This window comes from Morchella sextelata, assembly GCF_020137385.1.
Source record: "Morchella sextelata strain SCLS chromosome Unknown scls_22, whole genome shotgun sequence".
NCBI classification, from domain to species: domain Eukaryota; kingdom Fungi; phylum Ascomycota; class Pezizomycetes; order Pezizales; family Morchellaceae; genus Morchella; species Morchella sextelata.
The window spans coordinates 525,305-543,367 of record NW_025408637.1 but is presented as its reverse complement, the minus strand read 5'-3'; the positions used below and the strand labels follow the sequence as shown (position 1 = coordinate 543,367).

The window sequence follows — 18,063 nt, the reverse complement described above, 5'->3', positions numbered from 1 at the left end:
ATGGTACAGCTTATATTATACAAGCATTTTCCGGCCTTTGGCCGGAGTAGGAACTGTTATGGCTTAAACAATATCAGTTTACCAACGCTTAAGATCACTGAAACCCCAAGATGCCCTGTGCACATATCTGATATACTATTTGGTTGACTCAAGGTATGTTGGAACCAATATCTACTGGCTGACTCAAACATATTTGATAGAATATCTACTAACTCCAACATATTTGATAGAATATCTACTTACTGACAAACATATTTGATAGAGAAAAAGAAAACCCCTCAAACCTTGCCAATCAAAACCTTTAAATAACACATTGCATATCGGTATATCTATATACTTGTTAGATATTCGAAATGATGCAGGTTCAATCCCGGTTTATCCCTCCAGTATTTTTTTTGATAGAGTATTAATATATCTGTAATTAATACCATGATGGTAGGATAATTGATCATCCTAATTCCATTGTTCATCCAATTAGATCTACAATTGTTTGCCAATTTCATCCCCAAATGCGGGTAACATAGGTCACCTCACATTAATGGTAGTTTACACTTTCGAAATTGTACCCTATGATTTAGTCCCATATTTCTGCTGCAGAAGCCACGTGCGCCACACCATTCTACGCGGAAGAAACATGCCTGAATAATGCATTACAGGGACGGACTAAAATGCTCTATTGTATCATTGCGCATCTCTCATATATATCAATCGCACTGTTTCGGTACGTGCTGCACCCCTGACCAAACCAATCGCAGATAGCCGGAAGTTATCGATGGACCCGAAAACCCGGAAATCACATATCATTAGCTCAGAATCTATGGATATTGTCCCCCCGTCACAAATACCGAGGTTAGAGATCTGGGCATCTCGCTAATTAGAAACCCAAGTGCCCAAGCTGATGGAGTTAGGTATCAGGCCTTGGCATTAAGACGCTAGTGGAAACAGGTGACGGATCAAAGGGTAACAAAAGAAAAAAGCGTAGGCTGGTTAATCTTATTCACAATCTTCCACTCGTTATATCATCTTAAAGAACATGCCCTGATGTACCCTCCTGAAATAAACCATTCAACAATTTATCCCCAACCAGCTCTACCACACGGAGATATTAGAGCTCTCCAATAAACAAGATACCATTCTGGAACAACATACCTTCTCAGATCACGGTTACTCGATTGGTGTGTGATCACTACTCGTTATCTAGGGCTGTCATTCTTAGTTGCACCATCCCTCCCGCGCTATCAAATAATCATGATTATATTAGCATTCAATTTAAACTAAGAGACGATAATGAGTGGAGTACCTCTATAGTATGTGGTAGCCCTACGCCATCAGTTGGATCCGAGGTTGAACTTGGACTAGCGCCCTGGGTGTGTGCTGTAGAAGTATCTTGTGCTGGGGGTTTGGCCTTTGCTCTGTTGGTACCCCGAGAAGGATCCTTGAGGAGTTTCTTGATCTCCGGCGAGGTCTCAATGGATAATACCGTCTTGTCCACTGTGACTGATTCATATCCCAGGAGCATTCGTACGATATCTAGCTTTTGCTGCCGAACCGCGATCATGAGTGGAGTATCACCAAGAGGGTTCGCGGCATTGAGTTGAGTTCCGATATCGGGCCTTTCCAGTAATCTTTCGACGAGAACAGCCGCTTTCTCATTCACTGCTTCGTATAACAGTAAAGGCTTTTGTGACATATACTCTTCAAGTGTCTCATTATAAGATTCAAGTCGTTTGTCGTTGAGGAGAAGAAACAGAATTGCCTCGTTCATGTTCTCCCAAGCGGTGGAGAAGGCTGTTTTATCCTGTCTATCTTTGGCGTTTATATTAATCCTTGGGTTCGCTAGCAATGCTTTAACCACCTTAACATGACCTTCTGAAGAGGCAAGGGTGAGAGCCGTCGACCCCTGGTTGTTGGCTTCATTGAGAAGAATATATTGGCGTCCCAGCAAAATCTCCACAATTAAAATGAATCCAGCCTTGGCCGCAATTGATAGAGCAGTGTCGCCATTGCTATTCTTAATATTCACATTTAGACTATCTCTCGCCACCAACCACTGAATCACTTCGACATGGCCCAAAGTTGCCGCCTTTAGCAGCGCTGGGTCGCTATCTTGGCTATCACTTCGGTTGATGTCCAGTTGATCGTTTATGAGTAGGTTACTGGTGACGTCTTCATGACCTTCGATTAGAGCATGATTAAGAGCAGCCTCTAGATCGAATGAGGCTTTTAGGATCGATTCAATGATCGTTGCGTTACCACTTTGCAGTGTTACCTGCAAGATGGTCTTGCCGTTTGGCTCAGTCTTGTCCGCATAAATAGGAGCATCCTTGTCCAAAAGAACCTTCACCACTCTATCATGACCGTTTTCCACTGCTGCGTACAGTGCTGTTCTCATCTGGCTGTCGGCATCATGATTAGGTGTAGTTGTACGCTTGTTCAATAGGAGTTCGACAATATCCCCCCTCCCAGAACATACTGCGGCGTGGAACGCGGTGCATCCAAACTCCTTCGCAGGTAGATCATCATCAACATTGGCACCCTTATTCAGAAGCAGCTTCACTGTTTCGAAATGTCCCTTTTCTGCTGCACCCTGTAGCGCGCTACGACCTCCACAATCAGCTGGTGGGGCATTAATATTGGCATTGGCTTCCTCAGACAGAAGCAATTCAATAACGTCATTGTGTCCCGCCTCAGCCGCTGCCTGTAATGGTGTTCGTCCGTAGGTAGAAGGAATTGGGTTCACATCTGCTTTTTTCTTAAGAAGTAACTTGACAATATCCACATTTCTACGCGCAGCAGCTGCCTCGAGGGCTGTTATACCACGATTTGGAGCTGGTCTTCCGTTGATGTTGGCCCCATTCGCGATAAGAAATTGTACTATCTCTTCATGCCCTCCCTCCGTAGCTGCCTGCAATGCCGTGCGTCCAGATGTCTCTGCTGCTTTGGCGTCAATTGGCGCTCCAGCTTCAAATAGGCTCTCCACAATACTCCTATGGCCTCCTCCTGCCGCCGCTTGGAGGGCTGTCCTTCCGTCCTCCGCCGCCGGCTGGTCAGATCTCACGTCGAATCCCCCATTTTTGCGCCAAAAATCAAGAATCATATCCACAATCCGCATGTTCTTGAGCTCTGCTGCCATCTGAAGTGGTGTCCTGTATCCTTGTATCAAAAGAAGATCAACCGGAAGGCTTTGATTACTAGTTTCCTCAGAATCAAAGCCCTTCGTCACGCTCATTTCTGCCATACGTTTGATCGAAGTGGGGTTGTTAACGTATTTATCGAAGGTTTGTGATGTGAACATGTATGATAGTTTTCGACGGGCTTCGATCAATACCTTAGAGGATGTATGGTGTGACGACGGGTCGGCAGAAAGCTTTGGTGGTTGAGCAGTATTAATATTCTGCGCGGAGGTACTCGACGATTGAGGCACCTCAACCGTTCTGCCACTCCTAGCTTGGACCCACACAAACCTACTCAGCAGGTCTGGATCCCTAAAGGTTTTGGCGTCCTCATCCTCAATCTTCCCCAAAATCTCGTCAGGCGAGATCTTGGGATTTAGTGATTGTATTGTACTTGATACTAACTGATGCAGCGCCTTAATATCATAATTTCCCTTAATTCGGTACCGAGTAAGACAGAGAACCATGAGATCGAGATTGATAGACGAAAGTGGCCGCTTTGGTAAGATAAGCTTGCATCTCAAGTATAAACCAGTCCACATGGGCTCCAGATGCTGTATATCCTCGTATATTCCAGCATTCACATATTTGGATATAAACATTTCCCTAAAACTGTGGAGGCGTTGGTATAACTGTTCTTCGACGGTGTCTATCTCGTTTTGGGAAAGACCTATTGAATGCATAGTGGTATAGAGATCGATATCAATACCTAGAGAACTCCTCCATTTATCCGGGTTACGATGATCCAACGATTGCTTCTGAGCATCAAAGTTCTCCCTTGGATATGGCGGCTTTTGAACCTTTTGGAAAGCAGGGATAATGCAACAATAGGCCTCCTCGATGGTGCCTAGATCATAATCCTTGAAAATAGTTGCAATCGATGCCAGGTTCGTATTCATAAGCTTGAAGTCTGGAAGGCGAGCGGTACTCAGTGCTTGTGCCGCTATCCCACCATCCAACTTAGATTCTTCAAGTCGCGTCGTTGTTTCCCCCCCAACCATCTGGACATCCTTCGCCAGACGATGTAGAAACAGAAAATAAAGTTGATGTGTGCAAATGACCTCTAATGTGCGATCGGTCTCAACATAAAGTGATTCATCGTGTTCTCCTCTGGTGGGCCATCCAAAATGTCGCATTCTCTTATCCGAGCGCTTGGTACTCTTATGCGGCGCGGTACGGCGGATCCAAATTCTGTACTCTCCCCTGAATGTATCTGTAGCTGGTCCGATATGCCAAATGTTCTCGAGTGCGTTTTCATCACTTTTCTCCCCGCTTCTTTTTTCTTCTATGAGGGATGATAACCAGAGGCCAAGCACTGCCTCCAGCATATACTCATCAACCTTCCAATCAGAACAACCGTCAGGCCCGTCTGTCTGTCTAGTCAAATTGACTTTGATAAGGTGCTGTACACCGGCCGTGACATCGCTATCCTTATACTTCACAACAACAGGTACCTGCCAAGTAAATGAAGACCTCAACCATTTGTGCCTCTCTTCCTTGAGGGTCATTTTCGAATACACATCGTTCATCGTCATCTCTATCGCATTCTTTAATCCCTTCACACTCTTCCGGAGATCAAGGTCCCAGTCAACAGATAGCTCCGCTAGACGGGAACGTGCTTCGAGGGCCTTTTGCGGGGTATAATTCAAGATCTCTTCAGTCTCCTTGTCGGTTTGTATCTTGCCTCCCCCAATAATATCGCGGGGATGGTCTGATGGTGATATTGACTCCGTGCGCGCTGGTAATATTGCTGTTGATGGTCGTGATTCACGCTGTTGAGATCCTGTAGGAGCCACTGTCGCTGGCTGTAACCTAGGGTTTAGAGGCACTGCAGGAACTCCTGTTGCTGGCTGTGACCCGGGTTGTCGGGGGGTTGGAGGAACCCCTGTCGCTGAAAGTGATCCGGGTTGTCCAGAAGCTGCAGGAGCCGCTGTTACAGGTCGTGTTCCAGGCTGTTGAGATGCTGCAGGGATTGCGCTAGTGTCCACCCTCCAGTCGGCAATACCACCAAGATACTTTGCAAGCCAATCCAATTCAAAGCCTTCTACCAGTTGAGGTTTTTTAATTATGTTCCCTTTATCTCGCTTGAAATGGGCAGAGGAACGGAAAACGGTCACGATAATGATAGCGGCCATCTGCATCACAGTAACGGAAGAGTGAGCAGCTCTCAAGCCGACTAGTTGCGCGATGAATCCTAGCAGCGTAAAGGTAATCGCCACGAATACCAGTGCCTTTCGATTCACTCCACGATTCACTCCACGTTCTTCTCGGTAGGATGAGATTATTTCGTCTTTGGAACTTTGAGCAAATGCCTCGAACTCTTGGTCACCTACTTTCTGCCCCCCCTGTTGGAGCCATAGCACAAACGTCTTCGCCTGTGGCTCGGGCTTGGAAGCCCACCAGGTTATCAAAGGCTTGCGGGCCCAGGTGGTCCCCGGCCTCTTGGGAACCCAGGTTATCTCCCCAGTGCTGCTTTCAACGGCGTGAGCACATAGAAGGATTCCCACGCTCAGAAAAACAGTTCCAGCGCACAGAACAGGAAATGCATAGAAGGAAATTTTTGAGTCGTTCTTTGGGAAATGTAAAACATATTGTGAGACCGCAGCAAATGCCAAAACCGCACCTTGCGCGATGATGCCGATAATGATGAAAATGATTAAGGTCGGGCGAGATACCGACTTGACACTGAGATTAAGTGAGACGTTCGGAGGGTTCCGATCTATCAATGCGTCCGGTGTAGGTTCCTGCCTGTTACTTGTCGCCCGCATTCCCCCTAATGCTAGCTTCTCAGAATTCACCCGCCCATCGGGTAATTTGCTCTGGGGATTGTCTGAGTGCTTTTTCGTATAATAAAGGTTCCTACTGAGCGTTTCCCGGAAGTTGTAGAGACCACAAGACTTATCAGAATCTCCCACCTTCTCAGGAACCCAGATAAGCTGAAGAAGTGCAGGAGTTCCAACTACACGAACGACACCATCCCCGCTCAATAGCTCACACACATCGCTCGAGGTAGACGACATCAAATCCGTCTCCACCTGACCGCGTGTCTCCTTCCCCCTTCCAATAAGTGATTTCAACGGTCCTGTACCGGACACCCTGATTGCGGAAACCAATATCGTGATAATCCCTAGTGGTGCAAGAGCAAGCAGGATGTTGTCTATCCAATCGAGTGATTCGCTCATGTATTGAGTTGTTACCTGCTCTCCGAACAGCGCGAGGAACGGTGCCAGATCGCTCCCGAGGTTATTGGCAAAGTTATCCCACCCGTCCCTCGGGACACACTCTGGAGTGGTACACAGGGCATGTACGTGCAGAGGCAGAATAAGAACCATAACTAAAAACGAAATTCCCAAGTAGTCATGATGTGTAGAACGTCCGGTAAAGGAGCGCCAGTTCCGCTTCGCTATTGAAAATGATAATCAGTACCAAACACAAGCCATGGAATCACGGTATATATTTATACCTTCGGCATAGAGTCCGGTCCCTTGCATGGCTCCCAAGCCAAATCTACTCCCGGGTTTCTTGGGGTTGCGTTTCTCTAGATATCATATTAAGAATGCCCTTAAATGTTTGAACGAAAGCGTACCTTTTTGTTTGTCGAGGATTGGTGAACGTGTACAATAACCGCTCAATGTAAGCTCTATGTGAGGTCCTGGTTATTAATTTATCAATAATCCGCTTCTATGAGGCTATGAAGGCAGGCTCTTCTCATATACCTTTACCCACGGGCAAAATGCTATGGTGGAGAGCGAAAGTCTCTGACCTGGTCGTCTCCTCGTGGTTTAACTAGTTCAAGTTAATATTATTCGATTCAAAGAGGCGGATCTCTGGTACATCAATGTGATGTTCAGCAGCGTTGATTCTATGTTGCAGGTCACACCCGTAATGGAGCGATTTGCTATCGATGAAGGCGGGTAGAATGTAATACAACGATATATATACTCAAGCGATATTCTTCGATATAAAGGTAATGTTCGGAGTGAGATGGTTGCTTTGGAGGTCACTTGAGCAATCTCAGAGCTGAATACATAGAGTTTAATATAACACTGGAAACCTCCTACTGATATCTAGAGATAGTCCCACGGTAGGGGTTACCTCGCTATAGTACGTCCAGATAATTTATCCAACGTCCTACATAAACAAATCAAAGTGATCCTTAGCAGTTCAAACTGTATCTATGAACGATCCAATGTCAACTTTCCATGCTCAATCGTCCAATATCATATAGAAGCACATTAATGCGAGGCTGTAAGGTGGGGGCGGTAGCCCATGTGCTTCTTCTTTACCCTCTTATCATCTGTTTTCCCAATGTTCCAACTAAGCCAAGACACTCCTCACGTATGGGGGGGTAATAGCTACTACATACCGCATGAAAATTGACCGAATCATATGCATGTTTACTCTAATCATGCGGGATACCCCGAAAGGTAGTGAATCGCGATAACAGAGTAAATGCACTTTTAATAATGCCATCACCCCCGGGGATAGCACCACATTCAAGTGCTTGATAATATCGCGGACTCAAGCCCTTCTTCCACCCTGCACGAAGTCGCGAGTCGATGTAAGTGAAGCCAACTGCGACACCGGAAACCCTTACGACCATTGAATATTATCGGGAGTTTATACGCATAAATACTCCATCTCGGCTAGGCCCGTTTTTACGTGGCAGAGATCGAGAAACGGAGTAAACCTCGAAATCAGAGAGAGTGAATGCCAATGTGACACACGAGACGGTGCGCGTAACGCGCAAGACAGGTCATATACTGCTTCGCATGTGTGAGCATTTATTGTGCCATGGCCCGAGAGCAGCCATTGATGCTCCGATCTACATGCAGCTCACATTTGGTAGAGGTCCCTGCCGCGTGGACCAATCAAACTGGATATAGTTGGATGTACATACCGCCAAAACTCGATAAATTGGCTATCTCCGGCCAGGGATTATTTCTTTAACGATTGGTTGAACGCTATTGATCAGCCTCAGAAGTGACCATTAGTAGTAATTTCGATCTTGCATGCATAGCCAATTTCTCGAGTTTTGGCGGTATGTCAGATTTTCTAAGTGTCTGAGACAGCATGTATCCACGCCGGACGGCGCCGCACCAATTGAGGCTCGGTTGCATGATACCATTCACTTGTGTCTCATAAAAGCTTGAGAGAGATAGAAAGTGTTCTTTAGCTCATTCACAAAGTTACAACCGACTAAAAGCCTCTAGTGGAATTTGTAACGAAACTCTAGAATTCGTTATTTTATCAACCACAAAAGCAAGAAGAATTTTACCTGACTAAGTAGTGCACGGACCAGGCTTGTTTCATAGACCACTTAATGCGGGGTACAAGACCATTGTCTAAGACATTTAGTGCCTCTACAATTAAAGCTAATCGATAAAAGATAGCCTATTAAAATTACCCATGCTGATTTACTTATCACCCGTATGCTAGTACACAAACAATATTCACATTGGCTCGATTATAGGTGGAAGACTGCTCTCCCCGTAAACCGAGGGCAGACCAACCTCAGATTTTCATTTGGGCTTCATCAGAGGTTTCGGCATATGCAATGTTGATCGCGCGAGATGAGAGTCTTGTAGGCACCTGCCTCAAAGTAGCGAGTCAAACCAAAGGTTCCCAAGACTTCCGAGAGATGCAAGGCGAACGCAAGTAGGATATGATATATGATCTACGACTTCCGGCCAATCTTAATGGGTAGGACCACTCAGACTCCATAGGTGGTGTAGAGTGGTCGCTTCGGTGTTGCGCCGCATTGGCGAACTTCTCCGAATGGTACATTTTATTAACTGGACTAGAAAGTGTAGTCTGAATAGACACTTTAGCCTCTTGCCCATCGATTCCCCTTCGCGATCGTACATAGGTACGGCCTGCTGATGTTCTCTTCCTCACAACACCATCGAGGATGGCTTAGGCAAATCCATAATTCTCGCCTGTATGAGCTCATGCTAGACCTACACCCACAACCCTCGTATCTACACATGTACGCGTACCCACAACCCTCGTACCTACATGTATATACATATGGACTTACATGTAGACATCCCGCAACCCTGTAACGGCGTCTTGGCATCACGGTGGGATATTGTGTTAGGGCGTAAAGAGGAAGTACTTGGCAACGAGGCTAGGATTAGTAATATGGGTTTCCTTTGGATTCTATTGGTTTCCGTTGTATGAATGTATGAGTCACACTCGGACTGGGTTTATTGGATATATAAAGGAGTTCTGTCTTTCGTTGATGTTCTGTTTCTCTCTTTCCTCTTTACGCAACCTTCTTTATTCTCTCTGTATTGTTAGTTTATAATACTATCTTCATCCTACATTACACAGAGTCGGGCCACCTGAATCCTGGGATTTAGATAGCCCACTTGAGTATTTCCACAGTCCATAGTCATCGTCCCCTGGTATGCCATACCAAGGGAGTCTACAGTATATCACTTAACCAATAGTCTAAGCTCACGCCCTCTGCCTCGGTTGTGTTCCTTGGCAACTATAGTCTACATCTTCGTCCACGTCCAAAGGTCCACATAACAAACCCCTCGCTTTGATTTCATCATGCTAATGATGAAATTGCCAAATTGTAACTCTATCTTGAAGTCGATTTCAACCTCAACATACATATGTACAAGAGAAATCTTCATAACACCTACTACTTGTATTAGTGTTCAATTGTATATCGGAGACCTGCTAGTTTCCAGACACCTACTATGCTTTTGAATATTTTAGTATTTTCATGGTATATTAAAGGCGTACTGGTACGGCTTTTTCTAAAAACCCGCTTTTTTCTAAAAAACAGCTTGTGACCAAAATGACCCTTTTTGAAGAACACCAGTTCTCTACTATATATTAAAAAAAAGTGCTTCTATAGAAATACATTTCTTTGAAAAGTCGGTGTCTTTGTTAATATGGTTTTACTACGGCACTTTTAAACCTGCAAAACTTGTACGGCTCTAATCACACCCGGGTTTCCCGTATTGTAGTCACGACAATGTCAGTTTTAGTGGGTTCTCCGCTCTACAGATAAATATAACCCAACACTCCGGAGTACCTCGCGTAACCTTTCATGGCCGAAAGCGAACAAAGCGCCCGCCAAAGTTGGTGGAATCATGTGGACTGAAAGAATTATCGATGATGGCGCAGGTGGAGAGAATAGTATGGTGACGGCGGAAGAGAGAGATCGCAAAAGTGGAGAGGACCTGGTGGTTATTCGTAGAGCCTCCTCATCTCCCATCCCTGATATCTTGGCACGGATAGTCCCGTCTGGCATGGGTGAGGATCTGCTGCCACGTGCGACTTGGCAGGAACAGAGAGGGGCCAGGGTCCCTGTCAAGGGGAATAAGCTTAAATCGAGCTCACTTTGTCGAATTGCTTCTCCACCTATGATAAATATTAGTGCTATATAGCTGCGCTTGCTGGCGTATTCGGCTTGACATATACTCTAGAGTAGATATCATCTGAAGCGCCTTCAATCACTACATACGGCCTGGATCTAGTCGTCGTTTTTCTCGGCAACGACATTTTGAGAGTGATCCACAAAGTTTTCTTCATACGGCGTGTGGTAAAATTATTTCAGAAGTATGGGAAGAGCCCTATTGGCTGTCAGTAACTCAAATCTTGTTTTTGGACCCCTGTTTCTACAGTAAATCTATCTCTCGCTGTATTGGCCACCAAGAACGGCGACTGGGCCCTTCTTGGCGGCACTGCAACACTAAGATCGTTGAAGGCTGTCTCGTGCTTAGCTCAGATCATGTCGCGCCAAGGATCGTCCCTCTCGCTGAGCTTAATCATATAGCAGCTAATCAGAAGAAGGCTGGCACGAGACAGCGTTGGAGGAAAACATGGGGTACTTTTCCGATTGTGCTCGTACAACATTAGTTGAAGTATTTCCCGGCACCTTCTCTCGACACATGTGCGATTGATTCGTTTCCTGGTAACGTGTGTTGCGGTTCCGTAAAACCCGGCAGATGACCTGCCGTTTCCCCGCGCTCTATGCCCTCCAGATAGCATTTTTGTTACTGTTCCACAACGATTTGATGTTGGCTTACCCGCGCAAGTCGGCGGAGGAGACGGCAGGCCGCATTTCACCTACTCCCAAGCCCACGTGGTGCTATCTCGTGCCCAAGTATATCTATGGTTTGACCGAATCAGCTTTTAATATCCCCTTAACAGCCAGACTCAATTAGTATCTGTCAGCTTAATTCACTATGTATGGATGTCGTGATATTAAGAACCGTGGGAATGAATAAATCTACCCATTCATTCACATCTGAAAAAAATGTTATGGTTAGTTAGGGTGAGGATATAACTGGTTTTAGGAGTATCGTCTATTACACCTGCATTCTCCCGCTAACCTGACAGATACTAATTGGGCTGACCGCCGAGGGATATGTATTTTCTTTCCACAATGTTGCTCACCTTGTATCGGATGGCTTGTGGCGAGGAAGTACCAAGCGCATGCACTGAACCGAGAGATTGCAAAATGAGATTAGGTGGTATGGTCTCTAAAAATCGCGCAATAAATCTTGACACTTGGCGATTCGTCTCTTGTTATATGTGGAGGAAATAATCGTATGGCATATGTGACTATCATGGACGTATACGTATACTGCGGCTGTGGACTTATCTTATGGTAAGGGATAGGTGGCATGACAACCTGTCCTGAAACATAATGTTTAAAGCGAGGAAAACTATTATGTATCCCGTTTACCTCCACCATCTCTGTCTCTCTCTCTCTCTCGTTATCCCATATCCTGTCTCGCCATAGCATTCGGAACACACAACAACATATAGCATCTTGCTGGTCACAGTCAATTACATCCCTCTCTCAGATTGAATAAATTTCTTCTAGACGGTTATCTACTCGACCCTAATGACGAAGTGTTACAAGAATGAAGTGTCACTTAAAATTAAATATCCATTTACAAATACTCAGTAAACGTTACAATCTGTCGTCTTCCCTCCGTCGCTTTTCTCTGTGTAAATATTACATCTCGTGCAAATAAGTCTCATCTCTGCGGTATCCGGGTAGATTTAGGTAACCTGTTGAAGTGGAAACATACATATTTATCGGGAGAGGACTGATCGGGGTCAACAGTGCAACCTCCCCTCTTTAATTTCGCTCTTACGAACGATATTGATTAGACTTTCTTTCTTTCAACACACACCAATTCGCTAGTATGGGACTCGGCGCTAGCATCGGTATAATCTCATTGAGTGATGTTGCTCCCCGAAGTATCATTGATTGGCAGTACATGAAAAACACACTGGGGGGTAGCACTGTTCAGCCTTTAATTTGTGCTACATAGCTTTTCCGTTCGTGCTCGCAAATGCTACATATTTCTATTGCATATGGATCCGACAGATCTTCATAAAGCTTAGTTGGTCAGCTCCATCTTCGGGCCTCTGCTCTCTTTCCTTTCCCGATACCTAGTAACGGTCATCGATTGTACGACGAAATTGCGAGACGTTCTATACACAAGGAACCAGATTTTATCAAAGGTCGTAGACCATACCCGAGACAGGATACGTTCTGGGTGGCGCCTATTGTTCAGGTAGGTGTGGTTTAAGCTCCTTCCCGGTGGATATGAGATGCTGATGATGGATTTCGGGGAGATTCAGTCGTTCATATCAACGGTGGAGTCTGGAGACCTCAGCAATCATAGAGAATCTCACGGAAAATACAGCACCAGCGGATAGATACGGTGTTTGAAGTACAGCGCACCACAGTCAGAAGAATTACATATATTTGTTTGAAAATATATAGAATAGGACGGCGAGAAATTTCATTCAGCCAAGGTAATCACTCTACCGAAACGTATACTCGCTCCATAGCTATCGTTTAGCATTGCTTACATCTTAGATTTTATCTATAGCCTCAGGCCTACAATGGCGTCTCTCCTCCTCAAGCCCCCTCTCATACTCCCTCTCGTTCTCGCTGGAGTACCACATACCCAAGGGGAATGTAGCGGGATCGCTTGCGCTGTCCCGAGCGACTGGGATGGCTTTGCCAACAGTATCGGCACAGAACTCGCCCCTATTCTCACCCTCTTTGGTGAACAGGTCACCAAACAATTCTTGAGTGAATCGATGTCTAATCTCGACAACCTTCTTTTCTGTCTTGCCCCACTCGGTGTAATCACAGCGGTTGTTGCAGCTATTCGTGTTTCCGGCAGTCCTGGCCTCCGTGCCCTGGTCGGAAGAGCAAAGGAAAGCAGGGGACAAGTCGAGTCCGACCTCATGAGCTCGACAAGCCAAGATGTATGCGAGCTATGGAGTGGGGAGGGAGTAGTCAGGGTCATGGGACGTCCTGTTCTGCTGCAGATGGTTTGCGTTGAAGATTCCAGCGGAAGTCATATATATACGCTGAAAGAAGCCATAGAGAAAGGCTATTACATGAATACGAATAGGTCAAATGATTTTCACCCAGAACCGAAGGAAAGTGGATTTGGAGAGAATCCGCCGAACTTGTCGCTCAATGTCAACATGATTCCACTCTCACGCTGGATGTTGGTATTGATGATTACCGCTGGACTAGTATTACAAGGCGGCGTCCTAGCATTCGCAGCCACTTCCCAGTACGTCCTTCAGCTTAGTAACGAGGATGATGGTTCAATCAACGTCTACGGTTTTCCAATATTTACAGCGGGAACTGTAATACTCGCACTCTCAATGTATCTTTGCGCCCATATCATCGAGTCCAGCACTGATGAGGAAACATGGGTCCCTAAGACCCCAGCTGCCATCAAGACTGTTATCTGGCTCCAGCAGGGTGGGCAGACTGTGGGGGATCAGAGGTTCGAGTGTTTTGCGCGCTGCATAACCGATTCCCGTGGCATAATTACGTCCCGCAAATCAAAACGCAAAGATCGAACGAGACTTGTGTATTTCAGTGTAATCTCTACACTCTTTGGTTTCGTTGCGCAGTTTGTTGGGTTACGTGCGATGCATCCCGCCGTGACGCTGGTACAGTTGGTGGCAGTAATGACCATGACTGCAATTCGCTCATGCGCTCACATTAAACGAGATAGTAAGAATGACATCGGTAATCCGGGGAAGGTGGAAGGTCATGAGCTTGACTGGCTAGCGCTACATATACATGGTTGTGTGGCTTGGAAGGTCGGCTCGACACCGCTTTTAGGAATTTCACATGGACCATGGGATACCAACAGTATTCCTAGCAGTGTGGGGCGTGGGGACATCAATTCGGAACTAGCCACAGCTGTGATGCACACCAGAGCACGGCTGGCAGAGCTGTCAGTGGACTGGAATCTAGAGCTCCGTGATACTGTCAAGAGTTTACAACGCACTCTCAACCTCTCGATGGATGAGATCTTTATGTCTAAAATACTTCTCGTCCCTTGGTGGAACAAAGCATCATTTACATTTTCTCTTCCGGTCGAATTTACAATTCTTGGAGACCATTCTAGAAAGTCGTCAATTGAACTAACAATGAGCCGGGAACGGGACCAGAACGAAAAATGGATGTCATGGGCAACGGATGTATCACAACTAGAGGCGGTTATGTCCCTCTGGGTATCCTCGCTTGGGAAGAGAAAGAAGCAACCTGGATTTGAGAGCATTATCTATCTTGGACCAGCTACCCCCGAAGATCTCTTGGACTACCAGATATGGATCCATCGACAGACAACTCCGACGATAGGTACCCTAGATCTTACAAGTACGGAACTCTACTCATGTTTTGGTTATATTGACCCATATACTCTGAACGATACATTTCAACATATGTATATTTCGTCCAAAGCCGCGGTAGTCAATCTCTGTGCGCAAGAAATCTATGCCGCCTTTGTGTCCGCCTTGCCATTTGAGCTTCTATACATGAGTGGTAAAACAGAGCGGCGCAGTTGTGCAAATGATGCGGATGTGAGATTCCGTATCAATAACTCGAAGATGACATCACTTGCAAGGATATTTTCTGAATCAGGTCTTGGAACCATCGAAGAGGCATATTTCTATATTTTTCTTGCCTTAAAAAGGGCGAGAAGAGTTCCACCTTTAAAAGCCGCCTTTTTGAATGAACAGGACTACGCCAACAGCTACGAACTTAATGGCGGCGGAAACTGGACCCAAGCGGTGAAAATCGATCAGTGGGTGTGTGAAAACACGGGAGTTGTAAACCTTGAACCCAAGGAGGAGGCGCGACTGCGCTCGCTATCAGAGCAGCGGTTGATCAGACTGCGATTATATATCGAACGGTATAAGTACGATCCCGAAAGTCAAGACGACAAGCAAGAGCTTGTGGACCTACTGTGGGAACGGATCTCGACATTTAATGCACCTATCTCTAATATTATGGCGTCGTGTGTAGTATGTCTGTGCAAGGCCACTACGCATGGAACGACGAATTATTTCTATAAATGTGAACCTGAAGCACAATTCACGCTCGCTATTAGTATACTTAAAAAGGTTGATCTGCATCAGGAGGACATGCTTCCAGTGGTTCTGGAATTTATTCATGATGCATTTAAGTCCGGTAGAGAGAGCGTAGCAGAAGACATGGCAATATGGGTGTGGAATGAAAAGATCTTTGCAACGGAATCAACTAGGAAGCCATATCTTAGCCGGGCACACTTTGAAGTCAACCAGGTACTATTAACTCTTCGTCACCAGCGCCGCGTATTCCTAACGCTTGAGGAGGTGCAGAAGTACCTCGACAATCCACAGAGGAAGGAGAGTCGGGAGAAGGCTGCTATAGAGGCTGGTGATTTAGACAATCCTGCAATAACCATTGATCTACAGCTACTCCGACCTTTCCGGACAATCCTACAAGCTGCCGCTGGTGCTGGACGTCTCGACGTTGTCAAGCTCCTCTTATCATTGAATGGTGCACTAATAAACGACGCTCCGAAGTCTTCCGAAGGGCGTACAGCCCTTCAGGCAGCCGCTGGTAATGGTCATGTAGACGTTGTGGAGTACCTCCTCAACGCCTCACCTCCTGCTGATATACACCAACCAGCAGCGCGACGTTCTGGCCGCACCGCGCTACAGGCCGCCTCGGAAAGAGGGCATGCGGACATTGTTGACTACCTACTCAAGAATGGTGCTTCGGTTAATGAGCCCCATGCTACTCATGATGAAGCTTGCAGCCTCTACCGCCGGCAACTGAGAGTGGAGGTTCCAGAACAAAGTCACGGAGTTATTTACACTCACCCCTCGAGCCTGTCTCATGCCCATCAAGTCGGCTACAGCTCAGTGTGTTATGCTATTATCAAAGGTCATGAGGCGGTACTCGAGCTTCTTCTAAAGGCAGGGGCAAACCTGAATACCGTGAGCCATGGAACGGCGTTACAATTTGCAGCTTCACGTGGAGACACACACATTGTGAAGAAGCTTCTTATCGCAGGCGCAGATGCTGATATGGATGCTGACATGTGTGGTGGGCGCACTCCTCTCCAGGCGGCGGCAGAAGCGGGACATCTCGAAATTATCCAAATTCTATTGAAACATGGAGCGTCCATAAATGCCTCTCCCGCCTCGTTCCATGGGCGTAGCGCATTAGCTGTCGCAACTGGCAAGGGGTTATTCGGTATTGCTAAGTTTCTTCTAACCGAAGGTGCAGACGTCAATCAGGGCCCCGGGATAGCATTCGGGGCAACAGCGTTACAGGCAGCGGCCAGTGGCGGGTTTATAAACATTATAGACTTACTATTGACCGCAGGAGCTGAGATAAATGCAGCCCCTTCGTTGATAGGGGGAAAGACGGCACTTGTTTGTGCCATGTCAGCAGAATATAGCGGGAGAATCCTCGAACGCTTACTTCCTCATGGCGATATCAATGCAATTGCTCCTTACGGCGGACGCACCATACTACAGGCAGCTACAGAGATTGGCAATTCTACAGTGGTGAAGATCTTGTTGGAGAAAGGTGCGGACGTGAATCTTCCTCCAGCACCCGGGGGAGGGAGGACTGCGTTGGCGGCCGCAGCCGAGTATGGATATCTGGAGATTGCGGTGGCCTTATTAGATGCGGGAGCAGATCCTAATGGAGGAAGTGTCGAGGACTTTGGACACGCCGCAATTGAGGAGGCGGCAGGAGCTGGCCTTTCGCATATCATTGAGATGTTAATTCGGGATATGGAACCGACCAAGAAGACCGGGGTTCTTCCACTGGCAGCAGCAGCAGGGGGAGGTCATACTGAGATGGTGGAGTTACTTCTGAGCCGCGGGGCAGAATTAATTATCGAGAAACCAATTTCTTCACAATTTTCACTGAAAGAAGCGGCAATAATTGAAGGAATAAACCAGAGATCTCAGGGTTATATGTTTGTTAATGGTGAAAGAGTGGTTATAGAGCCACCGCTTGAGGATCGTGAAACCAGGGCACTTTCCAAAATCAGGTTTTTGCTCCAGGACATGTTGACCGATAATGCGGTATCTGCCATTGAACTTGCACGGAATGGGGAGAGCACTAAGATTGTCCACATGCTAGAAAGAGACGTAGGAATGCTGCAATCCCTGGACATATATTCGAAACAGATTACGCATAGTATTTGTGGGTCTCGAGCCTCGACTCCCGAACGACATAGCTATCGTGGGGGGCAGTTACTGGAGGATTTATCTTTCGCAGTTTTGTAATTTGCTTCAATCTAGTTGTCTTAATCCGTTTCAGTTATCTCGAAACTCTAGACGTATGTGTTTCAACAAGGTTTTATCCTGTACTTTGAGGAGCTAAATACCGCTTCTGAGCCAGGGGTGTAGATTAAAACAACAGGGAACTCTTTCCTCTTCTTTTTGCCTTTTCATTCTACTACCTCCCGGGGATCTTTTGCAAGGGCCCGAGCAAACCTATTTTTCCTGATATGGAAGAGTGGCCAATGACTTCACCCCACCATATAGCTATCCAATCCATTACATTTTTGTTACCTTC

The 18,063-nt window shown here is 46.3% G+C and overlaps 2 protein-coding genes across 2 annotated transcripts; one reads left to right on the top strand and one right to left on the bottom strand.

The window, feature by feature from the left end:
- Positions 1-1,193: 1,193 nt before the first annotated feature.
- On the bottom strand, positions 1,194-6,664 carry H6S33_007068 (uncharacterized protein; the record flags this gene model as incomplete). Its single annotated transcript, XM_044838409.1, has 3 exons — positions 1,194-1,235; positions 1,301-6,576; positions 6,637-6,664. The coding sequence occupies 3 exons, from the start codon at positions 6,662-6,664 to the stop codon at positions 1,194-1,196; spliced, it is 5,346 nt and encodes a 1,781-aa protein (XP_044689232.1).
- Positions 6,665-13,064: 6,400 nt separating this feature from the next.
- Positions 13,065-17,771, top strand: H6S33_007067 (uncharacterized protein; the record flags this gene model as incomplete). The annotated part of the gene is made up of 1 exon (XM_044838408.1): positions 13,065-17,771. One exon carries the CDS (start codon positions 13,065-13,067, stop codon positions 17,769-17,771), a length of 4,707 nt encoding a protein of 1,568 aa, XP_044689231.1.
- Between the last annotated feature and the right edge of the window lie 292 nt (positions 17,772-18,063).